The sequence below is a fragment of the Dreissena polymorpha genome, chromosome 15, assembly GCF_020536995.1.
Source record: "Dreissena polymorpha isolate Duluth1 chromosome 15, UMN_Dpol_1.0, whole genome shotgun sequence".
NCBI classification, from domain to species: domain Eukaryota; kingdom Metazoa; phylum Mollusca; class Bivalvia; order Myida; family Dreissenidae; genus Dreissena; species Dreissena polymorpha.
Window position 1 is genome coordinate 30,788,507 of NC_068369.1, and position 12,426 is coordinate 30,800,932.

Genomic DNA, 12,426 nt, shown 5'->3' on the forward strand with positions numbered 1-12,426 from the left:
AACACTGATTTTGTCATGATAAATATTCTGATCAAGATAATGAGTCATGCATGTCTAACATTTCATCTGGTGACTAAATTTTTTGGCACTTTGGACATAGATGCAAACTTTGCCTTTCTCTTTAATATAAATTGTACAGATGCACATTTGCGGTTGAGGTATAAATGGGGTCTCTAAGTTATGACAAGGTTTTTGTACGATCTGACCAAAAGACCTAGTTTTTGAATGCACATGACCCAGTTTCCAACTCCGCATTGATATCCTCACCAAGTTCCATAAAGAATTGACTACAAATGAAGCCTATATGGTGATAACGAGCTAAAACTTGACTACATACATGAATGACATACTTTGCCAAGCATTATAGGCTGACCATAATAGCTCACCATACAGACAGTAAAAACAAACCAACTCGAAAACTGTTTGCTGCTCATCAGTATCTACATGTACATGTTGGCATAATGAAGCCTTTAAAACTTAAATCTAGTTAAGTAAGGAAGGTCTTAAATTAAATATAACTTTATAATGGACTACAAATGTGTCAATATACATATCTAAGTGGTAAAAGGTTAACATATGTGTCTTGCACTGATAAAACCCGCCATCAAGTGGCTTTTTCACAGATTTTGGTATGCATTGAAATTTGTCTTTAAATGCTTTATATTGTTAAACATTGGATCTAAAAAGCTCCAGTAAAAAAAAGAATAAAACAAGGGCTGTTTGTTAAACATGCATGCCCCCCATATGGGCTCTCCGTTGTAGTGACAGCCATTGTGTAAATTTGTTTTTTGTCACTGTGACCTTGACCTTTGACCTAGTGACCTGAAAATCAATAGGGGTCATCTGCCAGTCATGATAAATGTACCAATGAAGTTTCATGATCCTAGCCATAAGCGTTCTTGAGTTATCATCTGGAAACCATTTTACTATTTCTGGTCACCGTGACCTTTGACCTAGTGACCTGAAAATCAATAGGGGTCATCTGCGAGTCATGATCAATCTACCTATCAAGTTTCATGATCCTAGAAATAAGCATTCTTCAGTTATCATCCGGACACCATTTTACTATTTCGGGTCACCATGACCTTGACCTTTGACCTAGTGACCTCAAAATCGATAGGGGTCATCTGCGAGTCATGATCAATGTACCTATGAAGTTTCATGATCGTAGCCATTAGCGTTCTTGAGTTATCATCCGGAAACCATTTTACTATTTCTGGTCACCGTGACATTGACCTTTGATATAGTGACCTGAAAATCAATAGGGGACAACTGCGAGTCATAATCAATCTACCTATCAAGTTACATGATCCTAGACATAAGCGTTCGTGAGTAATCATCCGGAAACCATTTAACTATTTCAGGTCACCGTGACCTTGACCTTTGACCTAGTGACCTGAAAATCAATAGGGGTCATCTGCGAGTCATGATCAATGTACCTTTAAAGTTTCATGATCCTAGGCATAAGCGTTCTTGAGTTATCATCCGGAAACCATTTTACTATTTCAGGTCACCGTGACCTTGACCTTTGACCTAGTGACCTGAAAATCAATTACTGTCATCTGCCAGCCATTATCAATCTACCTACGAAGTTTCATGATCCTAGGCATAAGCGTTCTTGAGTTATCATCAGGAAACCATTTTACTATTGCGGGACACTGTGACCTTGACCTTTGACCTAGTGACCTGAAAACCTATAGGGGTCATCTACGAGTCATGATCAATCTACCTATCAAGTTTCATGATCCTTGGCCTTAGCGTTCTTGAGTTATCATCCGGAAACCATTTTACTATTTCGGGTCACTGTGACCTTGACCTTTGACCTAGTGACCTGAAAATCAATAGGGGTCATCTGCTAGTCATGATCAATCTACCTATCAAGTTTCATGATCCTAGGCCTTAGCGTTCTTGAGTTATCATCCGGAAACCATTTTACTATTTAGGGTCACCGTGACCTTGACGTTTGACCTAGTGACCTCAAAATCAATAGGGGTCATTTGCGAGTCATGATCAATGTCCCTATGAAGTTTCATGATCCTAGGCCCAAGCGTTCTTGAGTTATCATCCGGAAACCACCTGGTGGACGGACCGACATGTGCAAAGCAATATACCCCCTCTTCTTCGAAGGGGGGCATAATAAAAGAAAGAAAAGCAACCTTTAATTGGGCTCAAACCACTGACCCCTGGAGTAAAAGTCTATCACTGAGATCACTCTGCCATCGGTGCTCATATAATGAGTGATGTATTTTATATTTTAAATAAGTAATCCTCAAAGTACCTCAAAATATAACGACAACAACAGAACTCTACAAAAATAGTAAATCTTTCGGGTTGCAATGTGTTATAATTTTCAAGTTTTTATATTGTAAAAACATGCATATAAAGTATATTTTAGAACATGGTAAATGTTCAGTATTACTGTTTCCTCACAAATATTATAACTACAACGAAAATTTGCGAATCTGATTCATAATTTGCGAATCTGATTCATTATTTTTTTAATTTTGTCAATTTACAAAAACGTGAAAATGCCCCTTTTATGAAAGTTAAAAATGTGTCGTCCCAGATAAGCCTATGCAGTCTGCACAGGCTAATCAGGAACAACACTTTGGGGGACAAGGCTCGTATGTTAATAACTGCAAGGTGTATGTTTGATATACACTTGGCTGAACATTGTCTTCAGGTAGAAAATGTCATTACAAATAGTGTGTAGACAGATGAAAAAACCAAAACACCTTTAATATTAATTCAGAAGTTATTTTAAATTAAAAACAAAAACAAACAAAAACTGTTGATTTGTTTTGAAAAGTACAATTTATGTATGGTTGGCAGTGGAACTAAACCGTGTCTCATAAGAAACACAAGATTTTTTATTTAGCCTAACAGCTCAAAGACTAAGACATAAATTGATAATTTAAATTGGAACAAAAGTATTGCATTCAAGATAAGCTTATGTGCATGTACATAATTAGAGGTAAAAGCAGGAAATGACTTAAGTCGCTACACTTCCGTAGATTGCATCCAAAAGAAATTGAATAGATTTTTTAACCATGTTTCTTGAAAATCAAATTGTTTTTCTGGAATTTTTTATCATTTAAAGAAAAAATGCTTGTCTCGAGCATTGCTCACAATACTGCCTACACATTTCTTATTTTCCCCGAGACAGTAAAATGTCTGTGATCTTCTGTGCAGTAAAATGTTATCACATTCCCACTTATGCATTTTTGCCTGCAATATCATTACAACAATTATTAGGAATGCAAATGTTCTCGACATAATCGACTTCGAAAAAGACAAAGCAAAAAAGACCAGGGAAAGGTCTTAAAACTCACAAAAAAAGTATACATGCTGAGTAATTTATTGAGGCCAAGTAAGAAATCAACAATTTAAGATGGTGTCTCCCCTTTTTAGCATAAATGTGTTTGCTGTATTCTTTTATTTGATCAGATAGACGTGCACATTGTATCATGCATTATCAAGATCTCTGAAAACTCTAGGACAGAAAAAAACAGAAAAAGCTAAGAAAATTAGGAAAATGACATTTTAATCATGTGTAGTCATATACATGGCTTTTGTTAAGACACATATAGACAGAGCAGGGCTTTTTTCCTTCTTTAGCAAGGGCCTTAATAAAGGCCTATTCCCCCAAGAGTATAAGGCCCCTTCCCCAAAGAGAATTTCATTAACATGATACAATTGTCCCCAAATTTCAAGCTAAGTTTGGGTCATTTTTCCCCTTTTCTCAGATTTGTCGATCACTTTCCCCCCAAAATGGAAGGCCAGACCCTTTCCCAAAATCAAGAAAAAAAGTCTTGCAAAGACTCAAAGTTGGCAATCCAAATCCTTTTTTATTTCCGGTGTTCTTGTTGGAATTTCTACATAAATTCAGACATGGAACAAGCGCATAATCATTGTTAATGATAGTGTTTGGAAACCCAAGCACACTGGTATGGATCCCATGATTGGAAAACTTAGGCACAGGAACAAGCCCTGTTCTTAACGACCAGAGGAAAAGCCTGAGGTATAAATCAAAATAAAACCCATTCATTAAACTGAACGCAAAAGTGGACTACTAAAATTATGATGCAAAATAATTACAAATTACATATGAATGCATAAAATATCTTGTACATTTTTAATTTCACTTCCTTTTTCTTTATTTTTTTTTGAATTGCCACTGTTTTTTACCATTCTGGGAATGAGGGCTTTTTTATCCTTATTGGGAATTGCCAGGTCCATTTTTAGAATGGGAAAAATTGTGTTGTTTTGACTAAATAAATTGCAAAGTTGGAGTGTGTTTTTTCTAACAAATATAATGATGTACTTTATAAGGTTGGATAGGGAACTGAGCTAAATCATAATGTCACAATTTATACTCTTTTTACTTTTGTTATATTGGGCATTTAATTGGCCCCAAATTTAACAAACAAAATCACCAATGATTGCTGAATGCCCAAAACAATTCATTCTCTTAACAGAACTTTGTCATAATAACTAACGATATAGAGGATATTTGTTCACATCAGTGTAAGAGCGTTTGTTATTTCAGGAGTGATCATAGAAAATATATTTTCACGAGTGGTGCACATTTCCGTTCTAAAATATTTTATTATTTACGTAAACCATAAACATTTCTTGTAAACAGTCAAACAGTCGACTGAGCTGATCACCTTTGTAAAGCAGTCAAACGCTCAAATCAATATGCATTAAGCCGCCTCTTACATTTGATATTCAGAGTATACAGTGTGTCTACTGGTATTTAAATTGCAAATAACCTTCCTTCAATGATTTCACACAATAACAGTTTGTTAAATTGCCTGAAGCAGTTGATATGGTTTGATTAATAGTAAATGTAAGGCCAGTTAAAGCAAAAACAGTCCTGCAAAACAACTATGGATTAGGAATTTCAGTTATTGTCTGTACTAATACATGTATATAAAGAAACAAAATAATACAGCCTGAGGCATGGGTGTTTTTATTCGCATATATTGTAATATACATGTACCAATGCACCCACACAAATTGATGTTATCATAACCAGGGCTATCCTTGGCTCAACATTTTTGATACATATAGCCAAATATTATAAGCTTTTAATGTCAGATTTTCTATAATTTTGGATATGTTATGGGGTTTAATATAGAATAGGTTGTAGCCAAATGGAAATCCATTTATATAATTTAAAATAATATTAATTTAAATAAACTTATTAAGCTGTTATTAGCTTTCTTGTAGTCATTGGCCAGGCCTTTTCTTGTAAGTTTTAGGGGGAAAAAAAGTCCAGGGATTTGGGAAAAACTAATTTCATATAACTCTTTATTATCATTCACTATTATAATAGGATTAGGAGAACCAAATCATATAAGTTATAGTTATATACTTTGTTAGATGTAATTAAAATAAAATTGAAATGAAACAATCATTAAACACTTTTTTTTCTAAAAAAAATAATTATTGTTTTGGAAATTTGGATTATGTTACAACTTTGGTTTGGGAATGAGTCCTTTTTAACTGACCCGCAGATAAGTAAGGAAAAGGCCTGTGGCACATTTGGCAAATGGCAGTGCATTATAGTTATCATAGCTGTTGAGCAAAAGTAAATACATGCAAATATGTTTTTTAGAGGAGACAAGTATCGTTGGAAACGATGGATGCTCCCTGATGATGCGCTTTGTCAATCTATGTGTTAAAAACCACCTAAAAAAATATATTATTAGCCATGGTGACCTTGACCTTGAACCCAGTGACCTCAAACCTCATCAAAAGGTAGAGGTCCATGCAAGGTACCTACATGCCAAATATGAAAGAGATCGGTAAAGTAGTGAAGGCCCTATGAGAAACTGTAACAAAAGCGTGACGGAAAATCTATTATTAGCCTCGGTGACCTTGACCTTGAACCCAGTGACCTCAAACCTCATCAAAAGGTAGAGGTCCATGCAAGGTACCTACATGCCAAATATGAAAGAGATCGGTAAAGTATTGAAGGCGCTATGAAAAACGGTAACAAAAGTGTGACGGAAAGAAGTAAGGAAGGAAGGAAGGAAGGAAGGACAAACTGGCAACTATATGCTCCACCGAAATTTTATTTCGGGGAGCATAAAAATCACATCTAAACAAGGCTATTGTCAAGCAATATGGTCCCCAGGCTACCGGCTCCACCATTGTCAGAAATTCCACCATTTTCAGATTATTATTTTTTGGTTGCCATAGTCACCACAATTTTTGACGTAGGAACAAAATGAAATGACGTGCATAATAATGTCCATATTGCCATTTATCCATGTTGCAAGTTTCATGAAAAAATATTAAGAACTTTTAAAGTTATCGCAGGATCCTGAAAAGTGTGACAGACAGACAGACTCACAGACAGACTCATGCACAGACGCAAAAAGCGCAAACCATTATAAAGTCCCCTCCAGTGAAACCAGTAGGGGACAATTATTAAAATGATAGCAGAATACATGTACCACATAAGAACAACATTTAATGAACACAATTAAGTTATATAAACTAAAGTTTGTATATAATCATTGTTTTTTATGCCCATATTCAAAATTTCTAAAGAAGATCTTCATTAACAGGGAGTTGCGCTATGTTGCCTGATTTTAGTAAAAATGTCATTATATTTATTAATTACCAAAACAATAAGTTTTGGACTAGTAATTAAGGGACTCATTAACAGATTTTAGTAAAATTTCCAAAAACATTACAAATATTTAGTTCCAAAACTTTAACATTTGGAATAATAAAAAAAAACATTTATAATTATAAAAGCATGAAAATTGATTGAATAGAAAACTCTGCCTCTCCTGAAGGCAGGACTCAGCATGTACAATGGCAGACATTTATCATGAATATTGGCCATATTTTTTTTGAAAATCAAAATTAAGATTATCCTGGATTTTGGGGTAATTTAATGGATAGGGTTGGAACATGTGTGTATCCAGCTATCAAAACGTATGGTACTTGTACATTTTACTTTATACATGTACAGTACACTCCACGCGTTTTCCCCAATTTCCCTCCATACTCCGCGGGTTTCGACCTGGAGGGAGATTAAGAAAATCCCGCTATACGCGGCGTTTGCATGATTTTGGACGCGGCGGTTAACGATCGGCAAAACTGATAAGCCGACGCGGCGGCCCTCGGCGTTGGCAACGCGGGGGAAACTCCGCGTTTTACGAGATAACGATCAAATTAATTTTGTTTGACTTCCTGATTTTCAAATAAAATTACATTTATTACAAGTACATACATGTACATGTAGTATAATATTTACAATTAAAAAAAAAACCAAGATAGATCGATCCCGACGTGGTTGTAGAAGTAGTTGTTGTTGTATAGAAAACTCGTTGATTTACGACACACAAAACGTCGTCTTTTAACTAATACTTACCAATTAATATAAACACAGTTTGCAACATTGTTTTTATTTTGATAATTTAATCCAAAGTTTTCATGTTAGCAGGTGATTTTCTATACTGAACATGTATACAAATGACCAAGGACCCTAAAAATCTCGCAAATCTGTGTGAATTGACAGTTTGACGTAATCAAAGAAAAGCCGCTTCCTGTCTAAAGGCATAACTTACTCTAGTGAACACGTTCAACGAATGCATAAAGAATGGTTTTAATTGTCGGAACAAAGTCAATTCTCTGCTCGCTAATGCATTGATTTTCTCTTTGTTTGTAGGTTATTCCACTGATTGCTAAAAGGTGGTAACTATTGACTTGATAATTGCATTTAATATTCACAGTTGTATTCTTGTTGCGTCGACATTCTAAACAATGTTTACCAGTAATTATGGACCAAATCGGCAGAGTGACATTCACACATGTTAATCCGTTTTGTCAAAACACCGCAGACAGCAGTCTACACAATTGGTCAGTAGACAAGCTTTGCGTGTTTTCATAACGTCAAACACTTAAAATCCAGTTCCGCCCAGATGTCTTCTTTATTCAGTTTACAGTACAATTAGTGTTAAAATAATTACTCTACTAAAATACCGTAACGATACACATAGGGCGTGTTCGATTTGAAATTATTTTAGAGGAAATATCAACTTATTCGCGATATAATTTCGTTAATAAATACCAAAGAAACTTTTAACCGAAATCAACAAAATTTAATGTTCTCTGCGCTACAAAGTTTGTATAAAAAAAATCAATACACGCACGCTTTGCAGGAGTATACATTGTACCTTGACCTTGTACATTGCAGCATAATTTTCGCGCGCTTTTGTCGGGAAATATATACATGATGACTGTATATTGGAAGCATTTGTAAACGTCGTGTTAACAATTAAAAATCGTAGTGTGTTTCGGATTACTAATTATTATTCTCATTTGGAAATTTTACGGAACATAATTCTTGTGTCATATGTGTTATGATTTAAATATTAATTTGTCAAATGTATTATATTAGACTAATTCATATTGTAGACGTACCTGTGAATTAAAAAACATAATTTGTATACGTATTAATTTTCTATACAATTATCTTTTTTATACTTGTACTACAGTATTTAAACAATTTATTATAACAATTTTTTTATTTTTTGGCATGCCAAGTAGCACACTGCTAACGCGGCGTTGCGCGGCGATCACTGATAAGAACGGAAAGTGTCTACATTTACCGACTAGCCTAAAGTAATACACGCCGCGGGAATTAGCGAACGCGGCGTAACGCCGAGCGTTTTGTCGAGTTCACCTCGCTCTTCCAACGCCGCGTGAACACTCGCTAGCAAAAAAAACCCGCGGAGGGAGCGCGTTTTTTTTGGGACAACGCGTGGAGTGTACTGTATTTATGTATTAATTTATATGTACATCATCGTACTACATGTACTAGTGTATTTATGTTGAAGTTTTTAATAAGAAAACTCTTTTAATTATTAGGATTTCATATCTAAGCTGTACAGTGAAATGAGATACTAGTAATTACATTTTTTTTATTGTGCAAGAGCAGTTTAACTGACAATTACATACATGACTTGTCACAACTGTTCCAGTTTAAAACACATTAAAAATAAATTATACTTTTTACTTATAGTACATGCTTAACTTGCACATAGAGAATACTAGGTTAGCGTTGAATACAGGAAAGTTTATGTTGCGAGGCTTAGAACGCCGGGAGCGCGAGCCTTGGCGAGCGCTTTCGGTGTTAACGCCGAGCGACATAAACTCTCTGTATTCAACGCTAACCTAGTATTCTATTTATCCCTTTTTTTTTTCAACGTGACATTTAATATAAATAGATCTAATAACCTTAACAATAATTTTAATTCATTCTTAAAAGTGCTTAAAATCTAACGAATGCAACCATGCGTAGTGATATACAATGTATTTGTTCTGGTACGCAAAATAGTCTTTAAAAAATTCACACAACAACTGTACAACGAGAAAAAACATCACCATATGCCTCGATTCAATTTTACGCAGCATGCACATTTTAATACATTACGATCGCGAAAGGAGGATTTTATTCATTTTATTTTCTAAAGAAAATGATCAAAATCAAATATGGCGGCGATTGCTCCTGACAAAATGATGTTGATGCCAACATACATGTACATGTAGATTTACACACAGAGTCGTTCTAAACATAAATTATCAAAAAACTTCTCGCCTTATTTGTTCATGCACGCTGCAGATTTTGATGGCGTCTTGATCTAGCCTTCACATCCTTTAGTTTGCAATCCAAACACAAGCTTATCCGTAAAAAATATATTAAGCTTTGAAACACTTGTTGCAAACAGGTTATTCTTACTGAATAGACTTTCTTTGATAAAATCACAAAGACAAAGTTTATTCATCAAAGAAAATACCCTTAAGTTTACTTACTTCCGAAAGCAAAACAATTAGAATAGACTACTGAACCAAAATACACACCCATCAGTATGCTCTACACACACAAATTCACATTAAAATATGCACGCTTATTCTGAAAATCAATAACACGAATAAGCTAGATCTACATTTAGATCTAAATCCTTCGTCTCACCGGTTCCATCCGAGGTAAGTAGTCCATAGAATATGCACTTTTTCATCAATTACATCCACGAATCAATACATAAACACGAAAAAATGCGAGTCTTCAATATTTTATTCCCAGACATCGCATACTTGTTTCGTGTACACCTAAAAATGACATCACACAAATGACGCAATAAGTATGTCATTTTATGACGCAATCAATCAGCTGATTCATTTTACGGATTGCGAAAAATTATGCCCCGCGACTAGATCTAAAGGTTGTAGGTTGTATTTATAATTTTAAAGCCAAAGTTTTTTCGACTCTAGAGGTTTCTTTCAAAAAATCATTCAGTGGTTGAATAATTTAAAAAGAAGTCCGTGCACGCAACAGGTATATCCCACAGTGTTGGAGACAGGCTAGTATATTCCATAAGGTGTTATACCGTCAATGTCGCGGTGAAAATGGAATAAAACTCTGTCTGCAAAACCTGGCGATGTTAATCAAAATTTAGCACTTATTTCTCTGAACAACTGGCAGCTATAAAACAGCATCCAATATGTGAGCACACATTTTTTGTTTAATATTCATTATGATGTGATTCGTTGTATTGGTGTAAAATAGAAGTATAATATAATACATTAAATTTGTTGTATTTCGCAATTTATATTTAAAACAACAACTAGCAACTAATATACATTGTACCTAACATGCCCAAATACTGAATATAAAGTGGGACTTTCAGATTGTATGACTGCAATGGATTTCCCAAAATGTGAGCAATTTAAGTCAGGTCTGCATACTTCTAAAAGCTATTCAGGTACTGTTGGCATTGCTGCCAGGATACTAAAATGATCTTTCATTTCACCGTTATAAATTTACCAATAGTCAGTATAGATTTAACAAAAACACTATATTGTCAGTTTTGTATATACATGTATAACGAAGAACTGGAAATGTTCAAGACTTCAAGTTATATGAATAAACTTTCTGTTCTGTTCTGTTCTATATTTCTGGCCAATATCAACAATAAATGATATTAAAAAATTCATGAAGATGATCATTAACCATTTTGTGAAGGTAAACAAATACATGCACCACGCACGGGACATCATAAAGTGAATTCAGGGTTTGACGTCAAATCGAGACATGAGTAACTCCATTTAAAATATGTCAAAAGTGTAATGCTATGTATCATGTGCATCAAGCCCTGTTCTTTATTGACCAAATTTCAACTTAATTATAATTGATCCAATTAATACGAACTATTTTATGAAAATCATGCAAAAAGAAAAGTAGATTAATGCGAAAAATAAACGCATTCAATTTGTTTACTGGCAAACAACATTTTTGTTTCGACAGATTATACATGCCTATTTAAACTTCAAGTGGTATTATTTACAGTACCAAAGGGCCTAAAAATAAGCAAAGTTTACATCAAGTGAATGCTTATAAATTAGCTAATTTGCTACATCATGTATTATGGCTGATAGGGATAACAACACTTTTACATGCTAGAGTTCTAATACTATGGGCCATTAATAAAACTGTACACAATCACTGGAATAAAAAAAAACAAAAAAACATATTAAGGTCTATCAGCAAACATATTCAAACTTTTATTTTTTAAGATTGGTATGAACACTGAAGAAGATATTAATAACAAGAACACAAAAATCCCCACAGAATTTTTAAAGTTTAAGCTTACCAGCACAGATTTTATAAAGTTTAAACTTACCAGCCCTATGATATCCAAAGGACATGTTTTTAGTGGCAGGTTTTCTTGCCCAGTACATGGCAAACAGGCTTATCAGGAAGCTGAACAGGTCACTGCCTAAATGAAGAACATCGGTGAACAATGCCAGGCTGTTGGAAAGAATACCACCTTGAAATAGAAAAGAAAACTTGCATTTATTGTGTTTGCATTCAGGGGTTTTTTGGTCCAATTAATAGCCGAAATTCGGCTATGTTCCCAATCCCCAAAAGTATACTTTTTTTTCCAAAATGTGGCAAAAAATTCTCAATTTCCAAAAAAAAAAAAAAACAATTATTTTTTTTTTAGAAAGAAGTGTCTATGAAATTTTATCTCAATTTTAATTCAATTACATCTTACAAAGTATTATATGATTTTGTTCTTTTAATTTGAATGATTATAAAAAGTTATATCAAATTTAGTATTTCCCTAATCAGTGGACTTTTTGTTTGGAATAAAAAAGGCTAATGAATTTATTTTCCCAATTTCATGAAAATGCCGATAAAATTCCCAATTCCAAAGCCTTGGGCTATCTTCCCAAAAAGTGGGAAAAAAACCTTGCATTAAATAATTTATTTGATCTATGCAGATTAAGCAGGTTCAAATGACAAGACAAGTTTACATTACCAATAACATGGAATTCGCATGAGGCAGAATCCTGGTTTTTAATGAATGCATTGTGCAATTATCTCCCTTTTGACAA

General features: G+C 34.2%; 1 protein-coding gene across 1 annotated transcript in view; it reads right to left on the bottom strand.

The window, feature by feature from the left end:
- Positions 1–12,426, bottom strand: part of LOC127860636 (zinc transporter 2-like) — a 28,695-nt gene that overhangs the window by 14,972 nt on the left and 1,297 nt on the right. The window contains exon 2 of the mRNA XM_052398860.1: positions 11,709–11,855. Coding sequence (XP_052254820.1) covers positions 11,709–11,855 — 147 coding nt within the window. The remainder of the gene's footprint in view (positions 1–11,708; positions 11,856–12,426) is intronic.